Source organism: Gekko japonicus, unplaced genomic scaffold, assembly GCF_001447785.1.
Source record: "Gekko japonicus isolate JY-2015 unplaced genomic scaffold, Gekko_japonicus_V1.1 scaffold2090, whole genome shotgun sequence".
In the NCBI taxonomy this organism is placed as follows: Eukaryota; Metazoa; Chordata; class Lepidosauria; order Squamata; family Gekkonidae; genus Gekko; species Gekko japonicus.
The window spans coordinates 77651-94859 of NW_015164255.1; the positions used below are offsets into that span (position 1 = coordinate 77651).

At 48.4% G+C, this 17209-nt stretch overlaps 1 protein-coding gene across 1 annotated transcript in view; it reads left to right on the forward strand.

The window, feature by feature from the left end:
* Nucleotides 1–17209, forward strand: part of AOX1 (aldehyde oxidase 1) — an 87202-nt gene that overhangs the window by 27739 nt on the left and 42254 nt on the right. Inside the window, exons 11-18 of the mRNA XM_015408674.1 lie at nt 668–819; nt 3708–3801; nt 4721–4830; nt 5422–5606; nt 7906–8068; nt 12702–12794; nt 15265–15434; nt 16637–16751. Of these exons, the coding sequence (XP_015264160.1) occupies nt 668–819; nt 3708–3801; nt 4721–4830; nt 5422–5606; nt 7906–8068; nt 12702–12794; nt 15265–15434; nt 16637–16751 (1082 nt within the window). The remainder of the gene's footprint in view (nt 1–667; nt 820–3707; nt 3802–4720; nt 4831–5421; nt 5607–7905; nt 8069–12701; nt 12795–15264; nt 15435–16636; nt 16752–17209) is intronic.

Genomic DNA, 17209 nt, shown 5'->3' on the forward strand with positions numbered 1-17209 from the left:
CTGTCATGGGAGAGAAAGAGGAAATAGTGGGGAAAGGGGAAATGATATACCTCCCACAAGTCCTTGCAGGTTCCTGCTTGTTCTAGATATTACTTAGGGAGGATGGATGGATTGTTCATAACTTAGACTGCAACTTCCCGCCTATCTAATGAATACCAGTTCTGACTCCAGCTGTGCTTGCCAACTGTGATTCCTAAAAACGTAATCCATGCTGAATATTATTTCGTTCCAGGAATTGTGATTGGGCTCCATTGTCCTCAATGCAGTTAAGATTAGTGATTATTATGGCCTATTACCTCTTGGTTTTAATTGTTTTAATGATGTTTTTGTTGGTGGCTTTAATGGTTTTTAAATTTGATTTTTATTGTGTATATTGTAATCTGTTAGCCACCTTGGTGAGGGCGGAAAGGTAAAAACAACAAAAAAGGAACCAACAGAACAAGTTAGTTATAAGATGCAGCAGATAGATAGGATTTATTTGTGTTATCTGCATATATATTTAACAGGTGACTTTATATATTACTTAGACCAGTAACACACACATACATATTTATAACTTCAGCTTCTGTTTCCTGCCTGTCTAATCAATACTAGTTCTGACTCCAACTGTGTTTGTCAACTGTGATTCCTAAAAATGTAATGCATGCTGAAAATTATTTCGTTCCAGGGATTGTGATCGGTGCCGCAACCCACTTGGCCCAGCTGAGGGACATCCTGTTAAATGTGGTCCCAGAACTCCCTGTAGAAAAGACAAAGATTTACCGTACTCTGTTGAAGCAGCTGAGAACGCTGGCAGGAGAACAGATCAGGAATCTGGCTGTACGTCTTCCAGACAACTACTGTTCACAAAATATAGATTACCTCATGTCCCTTTCTGCCAAGACAGCAATGATGAGAAGTGGACAGTCTTTTAGAGAAGGTCCATTTTGAATGTAGTTCATAAAGTAATAGACGCCCTTCATTTAATCAGGGCTGCGGTGGCTCAAGTGGTTAAGACACTGAATTGCAGACCGGAAGGTCAGTAGTTCAGCAGTTCGAGACCCGGGTGTGCCACATGACGGACTGAGCTCCCGTCTCTGGTCCCAGCTCCTGCCAACCTAGCAGTTCGAAAGCAAGAAATTGCAAGTAGATAAATAGGCACCACTTCGGTGGGAAGGTAACAGCGTTCTGTGTGCCTTGGTGTTTAGTCATGCCAGCCACATGACCACAGAAAACATCTTCGGACAGCGCTGGCTCTAGGCTTTGAAATGGAGATGAGCACCACATCCCTAGAGTCAGATTCGACTGGCTTTCGAGCAAAGGAAACCTTTACCTTTACCTTCATCTCTGAGGATCCCACTCTGTTTGCCCCTACCATTGTCTGATTTGCTTTCCCTCATCTTCTTCAACCTGTACAGGAGAGGCGGCCGTCACATGGTGTCTGCTCCAAGCAGGAGATCTGGAGATAAGGGGGAAGCCCATTCATGTGTCCATATACCCAAATCACTGATTGACAAACACACCTAGCTGGCTAAATCAAGAACCCACACAAAGTGGGTCCAGATTAAATTTTCCAGTGGTAGACTGGAACATTCCTGCCTCCTCCCACCCACTGCAGCGTACTCATCTCATCTCCATGAAATGCTGCTCCTGGGGGATAGGAGACCCTGAGGGATATCATAAGTGGTGTCTGGAGCAGAAAGGGGTAATCAGTGGAAATTGCCAGTTTACTGTGGATCCAACCTAGGAGAAAGAACTGTGGGACTGAATGTCACATCTCTCTTGCTGAGGATAGACTTTAACATGCTTAACTTCCTTCGGCCACCTCCCGGGCATTCACCCTGCATAACCCATAGCCACAGTCCTCTTTAGGAGAATTTACTTATTTTAATTATTTTATTGGATTTGTATTCCGCTGTCCCTGTAGAGCGGGCTCAGGGCGGGTTCCATCATAAATAACAGTTAAAAACAATTAAGATGCAGCAGTTAAAATACCGTTACTCATTCCCATATTCGTAGCCAGTGCCTCAACAGATGAGGTCTAGTATAATTTGAGTTCCAGATGATGACACAGATCTGATCCACTGGAGGGGAGGCCCAATAGAGGGGGAACGCCCACAGCCTCAACTAAAAGCCTGGCGGAAGAGCTCCATCTTGCAGGCCCTACAGAACTGTAAAAGGTCCCACAGGGCCCTGATCTCATATGGGAGTTCATTCTACCAGGTAGGGGCCAGGGCCGAAAAAGCCCTGGCCCTAGTTGAGGCAAAATGGATGTCCCTAGGGGTGGGGACAACCACAAGATGCTCATCTGCAGATCGTAAAATTCTCCAAGGCTTATAAGGGGAGAGGTGGTCTTGAATATATGCAGGCCCCTGGCCGTATAGGGCTTCGAAGGTAGGCACCAGCACCTTGAAACAGATCCGGTACTCAATAGGCAACCGGTGCAGTTCACACAGCCCAGGGTGGATACGCATCCGCACAGACGACGAGGTCAACACCCGTGCCACCGCGTTCTGCACCAGCTGCAGTTTCCAGAGCAGAGCCAAGGGCAGCTCCACGTAGAGAGAATTACAATAATCCAATCTGGAAGTTACCATGGCATGGGTCACTGTAGCCATTTCCCAGGGGGTGAGGCATGGGGCCAACTGCCTGATCTATCCCAGATGGGGAAAAAAGCAGGCCTGGCAGTGGCGGCGACCTGGGCCTCCATGGTTTGGAAAGGAACACTGAAGCAAATGGGTAAAGATGCTACAAAGCAAACAGATTTCCCCTGTGAGCACCAGCCCCCAACCTAGAGACCCCCCCCCATTTGAAACAGGGAATGATATTGGGTTAGGAGGGCTAGCAAAAAACATGTAGGTATGTAGAAGGAGCTGCGGTGGCTCAAGTGGTTAAGATGCTGAACTGCAGGCTGTGGAAGGGCGGTAGTTCAGCAGTTCGAGACCCGGGTGCGGCATGATGGAGTGAGCTCCCATCTCTAGTGCCAGCTCCTGCCGACCTAGCAGTTCGAAAGCAAGAAATTGCAAGTAGATAAATAGGTACCACTTCGGTGGGAAGGTAACAGTGTTCCGTGCGCCTTGGTGTTTAGTCATGCCGGCCACATGACCACGGAGACGTCTTCGGACAGCGCTGGCTGTTTGGCTTTGAAACGCAGATGAGCACCGCAACCCTAGAGTCGGATTCAACTGGCTTTCGAGCAAGGGAACCTTTACCTTTACCTTTATGTAGAAGTACCGACTGAGGTGGGGTCGATTAATGTGCTTCCTGCAGAAAGGCAAAGCTGGATTAGTATGGTATTGATGTGTTATTGAAGATACTCCCAAATCATTTTTAAGCACACGGAAATGTCAGTTGTCCTTGAATGGATTTTTTTTTCTGCTTGAAGAGAGATGTACACATTAAAATTCCAGAAATTTATAACTAGGGGTGCTTTTTACGCCCGTATGGCTATACGTGTGTGAGAGAGGGAAAACAGCAACAGTAGAAAAGAGCCAGAGTCCGGGAGCACCTTAAAGACTAACGAAATTTGTGGCCGGGGAGGAGCTTTCCTGAGTCACTGCTCACTGCTGTATCTGAAGAAGTGATCAGTGACTCATGAAAGTTCTTCCCCTGCCACATATTTTGTTAGTCTTTGGGTGCTCCAGGACTCTTCCTCTTTTCTACCGCCACAGACAGAATACCACGGCTACCCGTCTTGATCTAACAACAATGGTGTCCTTGTTTGTCAGTCCTTAGGAGGACACATTGTAAGTAGAGGGTCACCTTGGGATCTGAACCCCGTCCTGGCAGCCGGGAAAGCTATCCTCAATCTGGCATCAAGAGGTAAGAGGCCTTAACCGTCTGTTAATAAATATTGATTTGGGGGCAAAATAGTGTGCAAAATCTATATAACTACTAACCATGGGTGGGTCTCATACGTGGATTAACATGACAAGGTGCAGCATAGGGTTCCGCAATGCTGGGGGAACCCCTCAAGTTTTCAGAAAAGTGTGAATGTTTCACAGAAAAAAGGATGAATCCTCCCCTCCAATAATTAGCCTCGTCATAGGTGCAAATGCCGGGCGGATTTAAAGGGCGTGATCAGAGGTCATTTCGGGGGGGAATGTGGGGGAACGCAGTTCCCCCGGGTGAGGTGTAGGGGGGCGGGGCACATGACGAAGCCCCGCCCCCTGCTTCCGGCCGCCCCGCTTCCAGCCCTCATTCAGCCAGGAGGAGGCAGGAGAAGAGGGAGAGTAAGTTGTTTCCTCCCCGCCTCTCCCCACCCCTGCCTGCCTGGGGCCAGGGAGGGCCTTGGCAGGGCTTCCTCGCACTCCCGCTGGCCTTGCAGGTCCACCGCCGGGCCCCTGATGTCAGGGGGTGTGGCATATGCTAATGAGTTATGCTAATGAGTTCCCCTAGCTCTTTTTCTACGAAATGTCCCCTGGCCATTAGAAACCATTCTGCTTCTCCATATTCTGTCCTAACAATAACCTCTTGTCCTGTTAAAACCAACCATAGCTTTTCATGATCCACACAATCAAAAGCTTTGATGTAGTTTACAAAATACAAGCTAGTTTTTCTTTTGAAATTCTCTCGTATGCTCCAGCAACTAATGTAAATTAACAATATGATCTCTAAGGCAAAAAAGCTCATAGTGCTACAGGCATATGAGCTGATTTCTTTTTTAAAAATTTTCATGGGCTGTGTAAACTGCATGTCTGCAAAGAGCACCATCTGTAAAGGCGATGTGTTTCTCTGACAGGTAGAAGACGACAGATTCCCCTGAATGGTGAATTCCTCGCACGGTTGCCAGAGGCAGATCTTTTCCCCGAGGAGGTCATAGTCTCCGTTTTTATTCCATTTTCAAAGAAAGTGAGTGTTCTTTCTTGTTTGTTTGTTTTGGTCCTCCACCTCTCACCACAAGATGCTTTCAGCGTTTTGGGTACATTGGGTACTGGAGCGTTCTGGGGCACCTGTGTTCACCTGATATGAGCCATGGGGTTTGCGGCTATTGTGTATTATGCCATCTACTTTTTAATTGTTTTTATTGTTCTATGGATTTTATGTTGTAAGCCACCCTGAGCCCACTTGTGGGATAGGGCGGGGAATAACAAGAAGAAGAAGAAGAAGAAGAAGAAGAATTCCTAGCATCAAACTGCATCAAAAAAAACCCCTCATATAGATGGCATGTCTATTGAGTCATGTGGGTATATTTCCTACGTGTGCACAGACAGGGCAATAGCCACTGTACTCCCAGTGAGAGTACACCAGCTGCACACATTGTGCAAAACCTGTACGTATGCTTATCAAATGTAAAAATCTTCATTTGGTACATTACTTTTTACCTTGGAACATGGATGTGCCTTCTAGGTAAGCATTTCCTCATGTTCAAAGTGGCTCTTTGAATGAAAGCAAGGATCGGTACAGAGGGGTAAATGACCAGATCTCTCCTCGTCTTGCCAGGATGAATTTGTGTCCGCGTTCAGACAGGCTGAGCGGAGGAAGAACGCGTTGTCAGTGACCAATTCGGCAATGCAAGTCCGGTTCCAGGCGGGCACTGATGTCATCGAGGACCTGACGATTTTATATGGAGGCATTGGCTGTACCACAGTGAGCGCCCCGAACACCTCTCAGAAGCTACGAGGAAGGTACGGTGGTCCCCTGGGAACCTTCAGAGCAGCCCATCTTGATAATGGGGAAGATGTTCAATTCTAAGTGCTTTCCAAATAGAATAGCAAGATGGATTTTACATATTTATAGTTTGTATTCAGGCAGTAACAAGAGAGTCCTAAATTATTATTTCTTTTGTTATGAGTAGGCAAATTACTCCTTCCTTTCACAACATTGTGCAAGATGTATCTTTTCCAAAGTACGTTGAAATGGGGGAGGAGGAGAATTTCATGTTCAGTGAATATCTCTGATAATAATACTTAATTTTTTAAAATCAATTTGCTGATGTAAACTGTGGAGCCAGGAACTGCAGGGATGGAAAATGCCCGAGTGCAGCCTAACTCAGTCCTGTAGACTAAGAAAGCCAGTTTGGTGTAGTGGTTAAGTGCGCAGACTCTAATCTGGGAGAAATGGGTTTGATTCCCCCCTCCTCACTTGCACCTGGCTGGATGACCTTGGGCAAGCCATAGTTCTGGCACAGCTGTTCTTGAAAAAAAGCAGTTTCTGTCAGAGCTCTCTTAGCCCCACCTACCTCACAGGGTGCCTGTTGTGGGGAGGGGAAGGGAAAGGACTTTGTAAGCCGCTCTGAGACTCCTTTGGGTAGTGAAGGGCGGGGTATAAATCCAATCTCCTCCTCCTCCTCCTCCTCCTCCTCCTCCTCCTCCTCCTCCTCCTCCTCCTCCTCCTCCTCCTCCTCCTCCTCCTCCTCCTCCTCCTCCTCCTCCTCCTCCTCCTCCTCCTCCTCCTCCTCCTCCTCCTCCTCCTCCTCCTCCTCCTCCTCCTCCTCCTCCTCCTCCTCCTCCTCCTCCTCCTCCTCCTCCTCCTCCTCCTCCTCCTCCTCCTCCTCCTCCTCCTCCTCCTCCTCCTCCTCCTCCTCCCCCTTCCTCTTCCTCTTCTTCCTCTTCTTCCTCCTCTTCCTCTTCCTCTTCTTCTTCCTCCTCCTCTTCTTCTTCCTCTTCCTCTTCCTCTTCCACACTCAAATCATCCTGATTTCAAATGTTCTTGTTGCCCAGTTGACTTCCCAGCTATCATTGCCAAATATCAGTGAACAAAGGGTTAAAACCCAGATAATTCTTGGCTATGATCACCAAAATCCTGTTTTGTCCATTATGGAGGAACCATGGCTGAGTTATTTGAATTTATAGTGTCCCCTTGTAAGCAGAGAACAGAGAAAGGGCCTGCTTTCTCTCCCAGTCTCTGATATGGAAACATGAAAGAAAATCCCATCAGTTGACTCTTCTCATGACAGTGTCACAAGATCCAGAAGATCCCCCCCCCCCGCTGCTACTGCCATCCTCCAGTCTCTCCCTGTCCGCCACCTTGGTGTCCTACCCTTAATAGCATCAGGAATCTCAGACACCGAATGGGGAGGGGGGTTATGTCACCACTCCTATCGCGCCGTTCCCTCTGGATCGTGGGCTCTTAACGTCTCTCTCTGTCTCTCTCTTAAGTCTTCTCCAATCCAGGTCGTCATCCTTGGCCACCCGGTGCTGCCCTCTTTTATTCCTCCCCCCCCGTGTCCCAGCGTTCCCCGTGCTCTCCCTGCCCTCCCCCGGTCTCAAGCCCCGCCTCCCTACATAGCTGGAGACACTGACCCAAGGGAGGGGCCGAAACTCCCGTTCTGCCCTTCCAACTCAGGTGGGCTGTGGCTGGATGGTCCTGTGCGGGAAGCGGAGCTCGAGCGCCAGGGCGGCTGTCCCGGCGTGGGTGCACTGGCTCCCGGCAGTTCCGCCGCTGCTGCTCTTTGCAGGGAGTGCATCACCCGCCGCCTGTCCCTCCCTGCTCTTCGGCCCACCCCGGAGTCTCCCAGCATCCCTGGTGAGTGGAGTGGGGTCTCGGAGTCATTCCCCGGGCATCGGGCGTGGCTGCCATGGTGGCGTGGGGGGGCTGGCAGTCCCGGTATCGGGACAGACAGTCTTTTCTTGAGTGCAGCTCTGGTATCACAAGGCCTTTCCTTTTATTTCTGTTCCTAAAGCCTTACTCACTTCTACTACTAATCAGTTTGAGGGAGAGCCAAAGAATGTGTTGTACAGGAAATCCTTACCTATATCTTTGACATTTATTTATTTTACGCAGTTATAGGGCACCGTGCATTTGTTCAGAGCTGTTGCCTTGTTAGAGATACCTCCAGTTCTGATTGACTGTGGGACCCCTACAACTGAATTAATTCAAAAATCAAAATGCTGGGAGATCCATTTTGTTGTTTGGCTATACATTAAAGTTTTGCATAGATCTACTAGTAAATAAGTATGTGTTTACTTACTCTTTCTCCCTCAGAGAGTGGAATGAGAAGATGTTGGATGAAGCCTGCCGGCTCATTCTTGAGGAGATTCAGCTCTCCCCTTCAGCAGTAGGCGGAAAAGTGGAATACAGACGAACTCTACTCGTTAGCTTCTTTTTCAGATTCTATTTGGAAGTGCTACAAGATTTAAAGTACATGGTAAGTAGGAATCACCTTGTGATCTTCAACGTTGTCTCTGTGCTTCACACTCATGGGATACAGTGCGCCTACGCTGGTTCGATCAGTATTGTAGCAAGCTCTTAATGGATTTTCACACTCAGACCTCAGGCATGCGCAGGAACCCCACCACGCATGCCCAGAGGGGTGGGTGCAGACATCCCACCAGTTCCTTTCTTTCCGCCGCGCTGGAAGCACCTTCCTTTCGTCGGTCAGATTGGTAGTTATTTTTCCTCAGAGGCTCTTCGGATTTCTCTTCAGTTTTTCTCTTATTTTTCCACTTTTACCTTTGCTTATTTGTTGTTTTCCAAAAAAAAAAAAGACTTTGTTTAGTTTGCGGGGGAAGTTTTTCGTTTTACCTCAGTTGGGCCTTCGCCCCCACACCTCTTTTTCTTCTCCATCTCATTTATTTTATGGAGAAGTGGGGCTTTTTCAAACATTGTAAGGGGTGCGACAGTAAGCTCGCTCCACCTGACGGCCACACCCTTTGCAGTTTTTGTCTTGGTGAGATGCACCAACCAGAGTCCTGTCAACACTGTGCCAAGTTTTCAAATCAAACCAGAAAGAACCGAGCGGCGTGTCTCCGGGTGGCATTACTGGAATCGGCGCTAAATCCCGCTTCCGTCACGGATCCAGAAGTACCGGTAAGACCATCAACATCTACGGCTCCGGTATCGAAGTCCTCGTCCAACATCATCCAGTCAACATCGAAGCGTCCGGCACCGACGGCGCAGTCTTCGGCATCCTCTCCCATGAAAAAGAAGGAGAAATTAGGTAAAGAGCGCAAGTCTGCCAAAAGGGTTCCTCTAAGGCCCTAAAAGCGGCAAAGTCTGGAAAAGTCGCGGGTCCTGCACTGGGTAATGCCCCTAAGGTGCCCCCCACTCCAATGACAGTATCGGCATCGGAGGCTCCAGTCGCTCCACTGATACCGACCATCTAGCTGATGGACTCTCCAATATACTAGCTAGACCACGACACGCTGGTCGATATGCGTCCTTTCTCCGACATCGATAATGTCGAGATCCTCAGTCGTCCCCTGGGCACGGATCGCTCTCCCTCTGCTCAGTCATCGACATCGACGGTCTCAAAGTTCCATGCTGATATCAACCCAGATCGGCATCGACAGATCCCTAAAAGCACTCAACGTCCCGAGGATCGGCCTTTCGATATTGATGATCGGGCTAATAGGGGCCGCTCACAGAGACGAGATCCTACACTGTCTCCCAGACGTTCTGACTCTAGGAGTAGATCCCCACGAGTCTTCCTGCCCCCCCACCTCCTGCTCTCTCCTGGGATCACCGCCAACTACGTTACCTCTATGGGGTTTATCTAACCGCATCCATGCCTTGGTTGACTCCAGCAGGTTACTCTAATTGGGATCGTTACTCTGCTCACAGATCACGGTCACCCAATATATCGAGGCCCTCAGCATCTCTTCCCCGTCCTCCGGATCATCCATCTGATGACCCTCCTCAATATCGACCGGATCAATATCGTCCTCCCAGTCCCCCTATCCCACCGTCAACAGATCCAACCAGTCAGATCAAAACCACTCCGGTACAATTACCAGAGCTCGATTCCTCTGACTCTGCGGATGAGGATTCTGATACGGGGGCTTCAGATGTACACAGCTCCCCTGACACGCCTTCTCCGAACCAGGCAGTAGCCGATGACCAACCTATAACTCCATCTGACAATTTAACTTCCTATGGAGACCTCGTGAAAAGAATGGCCCACTCCCTTGGCCTTTCAGTCGTAAAACCACAACCACAGGTTACAGATGCCGTTTTCGATGTAGTACAACTAGATACATCGACGGCTATAGCACTACCCATGTCCATGGTCCTGTTACAGGCAGCTAAAGCTCCATGGGATAAACTGTCATCGGCTCCAGTGTCCACACATCGCTTGGACCATATGTATAGAGTCCAAGAAACAGGAGCGGAATTCTTATTTGCCCATCCTCAACCAAACTCAACATTAGTTACTTCCTCATCCAAGTCAAAGAGAACCCATTCTGCCCATTCAGACAGGGAGAGCAGAAAGCTAGATGCATTTGGACGACGTTTCTACTCTACTGGAGCACTAGGGGTGAAGACCACCAACTACTTTGTGTATATGAGTAGATACCAATACACTTTGTGGGAGAGGCTCTCCGAGCTCTTGGCAAACCTTCCAGAAGATAAGCGTCAGGCAGCCTGCATCATCCAAAAGGAGGGCATGGTGCTGGCAAAACAACAAATTAATACCTCTAAACATGCCCTAGACACCTGCTCAAGGACAATGGCTTCAGCCATAGCTCTCCAAAGACATTCCTGGCTACATAACACCAATCTACAGCCAGATACTAGGTCATACATAGAGGACCTCTCCTTCGATGGCCTTGGTCTGTTTAATAGTACCACAGACACCATATTACAAGATATGAATAAAAGCATAAAAGCTTCTCATGCTCTGGGCGTTACTTCATCCACGAGGCAGCAATACTGGCCTTGTCCCTGGTCTAGACCCTGGCAAAAATGTACCCCAAACAGTCAGTCTCCTGACCGGCAATGGAGGCCACGTACATCCTCTGGAGGCCAGAAGCGCACATTTCAGAAACCTAGATTTGGATCGGGACAACAATCCTCCCGCAATAAGCAGGCAAAGTCTGCCAAGCAGGGTTTTTTACTTCCATGTCTTCCAATCACATCCAACCCGTCTAACCCCCTTCCTCCAAACTTGGCGCCTCATCACCACAGATGAATGGGTGCTGTCCATCTTGACCCAGGGTTACCACATAGAATTTACTCAGAACCCCATTACTCCTGTCTTCGTCTCCACACCCCCTTCTCCAGCCCTTCTAGAAGAAGTGTCCGTCCTTCTGCAGAAGGGAGCCATCGAGCCAGTGCCATTGCATCTACAGGGCAGGGGATTCTATTCCCACTATTTCACCATTCCAAAGTGGGATGGAGGTGTTCGACCAATCTTAGATCTACAGGCACTAAACTGCTTTGTGAGCTACCACCGCTTCCGCATGGTGTCCTTGCAGCAGATTCTGCCACTTCTCCAGAAGAACGTCTGGACGGCCACCCTCGACCTCCAAGACGTGTACTTCCACCTCACCATCCACCCGTCCCACCGCCAATACCTATGCTTCGCAATTGGTCAGCATCACTACCAATATGCAGCTCTGCCATTTGGCCTTTCAAGTGCACCGAGAGTCTTCACAAAGACGATGGTGGCGGTCGCGGCCTTCCTTCGTCTCAAGGGTATCTCTATCTACCCATAGATCGATGATTGGCTCTTGGTTGCGACTTCCAGGGATGCTTCTACATTTTTCATAGGTTTGAAGGAACTGGCGGGATGTCCATGCCCACCCCTCTGGGCATGCATGGTGGGGTTCCTGCGCATGCCTGAGGTCTGGCCGCGAAAATCCGTTAGAGCTTGCTACAATGCCGATTGATCCAGCGCGTCCCCACTAGATCCCATGGGTGTGAATGCACAGATGACCACTCGAAGATCACTAGTTACAGATGAGCAACCTGTTTTATCTGTGCACTTGTATATCTTCTTGTATATTTTACAGAACTCAAAGAGTACTCACTCAGTCCCCAAGCCACATGTCATGATAAGCTTTCTGTGGACAAGTCCTGTCTTAGCAATCTGTGCCACCTAGTGGGCTTGCTATATTCCTTAGTAAGAGCAGGACTGGCAGATGTTCAAGCCCAGAGCACTAGGGTTGTTAGACCCCTTGTGGAGGCGGGGGTCCTTCGCCACCAGGCCCCACTGCCCTGTCGCTGACCAGCTGACCAGCGGGGGAACCTACCCCAAAAAACAGGGAGGCCCAGTCAAAGTGCAGTGACGTGTCTACGTCACTGCCCATATGACCCTGAAATGATGTCATCACGCTGGGGCGATGCTCTGGTATTTGGGCAAAAACTCTATGGTAGGAGCCCTGTTGTAGAACACCATTCCCACTAACAACTCATGCACTTTTGTATCTAGTTGTTCTCTCCGGTTGTTACTATATTCAGTGGGAGAACTGTCCTGTATAAAGCAAACATTATTTCCAGTGCAAAGAAGTCACTGTGGTTTTTTGGGGGGTAAGAGTCAAAGCTCCCTTCATACGGTTGCCAGCCCCCTGGTGTGAGTGGGGGAACCCCTGCTTTTGCAGGCTCTTGCCTGCCACCAGCCAACTGGCTAGTGGGGGGAAATCTCACCCCCCAACTGACCTTTTTGGGGCTACTTCTGGTTTCGGGCCTACTTCGAGTTTCAGGCCTACTTCCAGTTGGGGGTGACACACTGGTTTTGGGGCAAAACTATGGTTTGAAGCTGAATTTACCATAGAGTTTTACCCAAAAACCAGAATGTCACCCCTGACCAGAAATAGGCCCGAAACCTACTGGCCTTTGTACAACTTAATTCCTAGTTAGGATAACAGAAATATTCTACTGCATAAACAGAAATTCCTTCACCACATTAATATTTTGTGGCTTCCTGACAATGGTTACTGACTGTAACTATAAGAAAGCTGGTGGACTGCTTTCGAAAGAGCCTAGTTTTTGTAAAGGTCAGCCGTGAAAATATTGGTGTGACGTATTAAATGCTTTTAAAATCATCTTCCTTCCTACAGTACCCATCCAAGTATCCTGACTTGCCAAAGGAAAACTTGAGCGCCCTGGAAGAGTTCCGTGACCATCCCCCACAGGGTGTGCAAGAATATCAGGTCAGTGGAGTTGTTTTCCAGGCAATTCATCCCCATGGGAAAAAATGGTGCTATCTTTTTGTGTAGTGGTTAGGAGCCAATCTGGCATAGTAGTTAGGAGCCAATCTGGCATAGTAGTTAGGACTCTAATCTGGGGAGTGGTGCTGCTGGAGTGACCTTGGGCCAGTTACAGTTGTCTCAGAGCTCTCTCCGCCCCAACTACCTCACAGGGTGTCTGTTGTGGACAGGGGAAGGGAAAGGAGTTTGTAAGCTGCTCTGAGACTCCAAGTGAAGGGTGAGGTATAAATCCAATCTCCTCCTCCTCCTCCTCCTCCTCCTCCTCTTCTTCTTCTTCTTCTTCTTCTTCTTCTTCTTCTTCTTCTTCTTCTTCTTCTTCTTCTTCTTCTTCTTCAACAGCATCGTTCATTCTATCATTTCATTTGCCCCTCTCGGCTACTAGTGCGATCTGTGACCAGGAGTAGAATAGGGCATTGGCAGAGGCAAGTGCCATCAAGTCTCAGCCTATATATGGTGACCCTGTAGGGCTGTCAAGGCAAGAGAAAAACAAAGACGGCTTGCCATTGCCCATCTCTGCAGAGTGACCCCCTGGAGCCACATGAACTGAGTGATGCCCCTGGCATTAGGCAACGCCACACCAGTTGTCATCATGGCTGTAGTACAGGTTTGAGCCTTGGGCTCAGGCTCACACTCTTCCTAGCACTGTGTTTAGAACATTTTGTGCAAACCAGTGTGCACAGAGAAGACTGTGCCTGCACTATCTGACCGCCACAAAACAAGGTAGAACGGGCCATGAGGGCAGGACCTACATGAATACAAATGTGCACGAAGAGGCTCTTGTTTATTTAAAATGTCATAAGAACATAAGAGAAGCAAATGTTGGACCAGGCCAATGGCCCATCCAGTCCAACAGTCTGTCACACACGGGCCAAAAATACCAGGTGCCATCAGGAGGTCCAGCAGTGGGGCCAGGACACTAGAAGCCCTCCCACTGTTGCCCCCCCCCAAAGCACCAAGAATACAGAGCATCATTTGCTCCAGACTGAGAGTTCCTATCTATACCTTGTGGCTAATAGCCACTGTTGGACCTCTGCTCCATATGCTTATCTAATTCCCTCTTGAAGCCATCCACGTTTGTGGCTGCCACCACCTCCTGTGGCAGTGAATTCCATGTGTTAATCACTCTATGGGTGAAGAAGTACCTCCTTTTATCTGTTCTAACCCGACCGCTCAGCAATTTCATGGAGTGCCCACGAGTTCTTGTCTTGTGAGAAAGGGAGAAGAGTACCTCTTTCTCAACCTGCTCTATCCCATGCATAATCTTATAAACCTTGATCATGTCACACCTCAGCCGTTGTTTCTCCAAGCTAAAGAGCCCGAACCTTTCTTCATAGGGAAAGTGTTCCAACCCTTTTTATCATTCTAGTTGCCCTTTTCTGCACTTTCCCCAATGCTATAATATCCTTTTTAAGGTGTGGTAACCAGAACTGCACACAGTATTCCAAATGAGGTCACACCATTGATTTATATAGGGGCATTATGATATTGGCTGATCTGTTTTCAATATCCTTCCTAATAATCCCCAGCATAGCAATGGCCTTTTTTATTGCAGTCACACACTGTCTCGACATTTTCAGTGAGTTATCTACTACGACTCTTGGTCATTCTCTGCCATCAACGTGTATTTATAGTTAGGATTTTTGGCTCCACTGGCTCTGAGCCATTTAAACCCCTGCTTTCTGTTCTTCATGGAAAACAGCTCAGCTGTTTGGTGTAAATGGCTCAGGGCTTTTAGCTCCTCACCACTTTTCATGGTGAGCAGAAAGCAGGGGTTTAAACTTTAAATGGCTCATGAACCGGTGTATCAGTTTCTGGTTCAGTTTGTGGGTCAGCCATGAACTGAACTGCAAAAATGGAGTTTGCGCCCATGCCTAAACATTCTCTTGCAGCCAAGTGTATTCAGAAGATACCAGTACGTAATACTCCACAGTATGAATTATCTATATCAGTGTCAAACAAGCAGCCCAAGGGCCGGATCAGGCCCCCGGAGGACTTCTATCAGGCCCGCAGTGGAACTGGCTGTCTTCTGCTTCTTCTTCCAGTTCTGCTGCTGCTGCATCAACATAGGCTTGCAGCTTACAGATACACACCTGAACAGCAGAGTCAAGATTGCAACAGCACAGACATTTTGATGCAATAATTCAGAGCAAGAGGTGTCAGTTATCAGACACGGTTAAATAAACAAAATATTGCAAGAGTGCTAATGTTTTAAGCATGTTTTTTATTTTAAGTTAAAAAAAACCCTCTGTGTTTGTGTCCTTTATAACATTTATATCTCCGCTACCTGGCATTACATTTTATGACACACATGGCCCGGCCCAACAAGGTCTCATTTATGTCAGATCCGGCCCTCATAACAAATGAGTTCGACACCCCTGATCTATATAGTAAGGGACTCCTTCCTCTTTGACAGGATGTGGACCCCCAGCAGCCTCCTCAGGACCCAGTGGGGCGTCCCATCATGCATCAGTCTGGGATTAAGCATGCCACTGGTGAGGCCGTCTACACCAATGACATTGGTCCAATAGATGGACAGCTCTATATGGCGGTGGTGACCAGCACACGAGCGCATGCGAAGATTCTGTAAGTGACAAAATTAAGAGCTTAAGCAAGAAAACTGTGACCAAATGGAACCACAGGTCATGTTCTATCTGTATTTTTTCACTTCAGGGGTGGATTAGAATAACAACTGTGTGGTTGCAAATATAAAGCAGATCTAAAGAGGGAGATTCAAAGCTGGGGAAGGGTTCGTATATACACAGTGCAATGTGGATTGTTTGCTTTGTCTGAACTTTAGCTGAACTTTTGTTTGCTTTGTCTGAACTGTACATCCAGCCCCCTCCCCAGGCTTTCACACTCAGCCGAAACTGATCACCTGTTTCTCTGTCCTGCACTCAGGGAACATCTTGCGATTTCCCCTTATTACAAGCATTTGGTGAGAATGTACAAAAGTTTTTAAAATGTAGGACTCTCGCACTGAGAGTCAGTTTGGTGTAGTGGTTAAGTGCGCAGACTCTAATCTGGGAGAACCGGGTTTGATTCCCCGCTCCTCCACTTGCGCCTGGCTGGATGACCTTGGGTCAGTCACAAGCTCTGGCACAGCTGTCCTTGAAAAAGAGCAGTTTGTGTCAGAGTTCTCTCAGCCCCACCCACCTCACAGGGTGTCTGTTGTGGGGAGGGGAAGGGAAAGGAGTTTGTAAGCCGCTCTGAGACTCCCAAGTGAAGGGCGGGGTATAAATTCAATCTCTTCTCTTCTCTTCTTCTTTTTCTTAGGTACCATTTCTAACTTCAGGTGCGTCTTGGTTCGGTCAAACAATACGATTTGCCACAGGTCCCCAATGTGGTGCCCGTGGTTGCCATGTCACCCGGTGACACCTTTTCTGGTGCCAAACAAGTGTTTTTGGGAAGTGGGCGGGGCCAGATAGCGGTTTTTGCCCAGCAAGGCTTCTGATTGACTATTGGAGATTTGATTGGCTGTGCGGATTTTTTAAAATGACACCTCAGCAACAAGGATCTACATGGTGTGACTGAAGTTAAGCTGTGGCAATCATTTTGTGGCTGGCTCCGCTTCCTGTGGCAGCCATTTTGTGGCCGTGCCCACCATGCCGTGTCAGCATTCCAAATGCGCCGGCAGTCTCAAATAGGTTGGGGACCTCTACCGTATATTACTTAGGAAAAGTATATATTTACTTTGCCTTGATTGTTTCTGTTTGAATCATTCAGGGGTTCCGTTTACCATTACTCCCTGTTGTTACCTGAATTTGAACCTTTATACTCCTTTCCAGATCCATCGATTCCTCTGAGGCCTTAGAAGCTCCAGGAGTGGTTGCTGTGGTAACGGCTGCTGATATTCCAGGGGAAAATGGCGATGAACATGAGGAAGTGTTTGCTGAAAAGGAGGTACTTCTTGACCTTGATTCCCCCCCCCCTCTAAATACACTTTTCTGCCTACCACAGGTACTAATTTACAGATATCCTGCTAACGTGAACGCAGGCTAACCGAACATAGTTGCTTTGGAGGAACAAAAGTGAAAATAACCGCGAGTTGTCGTTTCCCCCCTCATTATAGTATTGGTGAGAAAACTGCAACAAACTCACGGCCTGGGCCTCTAATCTTCTAGTCTAGCTTGTATAGGGTTGCCAAATGGCATTTACCCTTGTGGCGGGGGACTCCAGCCTGGCTCCCGGCGTGTGCGTTAGGGTTGCCAAATCTGCAAAACGTACCGGCGGGGGAGCGTCCAGCCGGTCCGGGAGCCTCTTGCGGATGCGCGCGCCGCCAGAGCGTCACCGGAAGTGACGTCACGCGCTGGGCGGGGCCACGCCATTTGAGGGGAAAACTCTTTGTTTTCCCCTCAAAT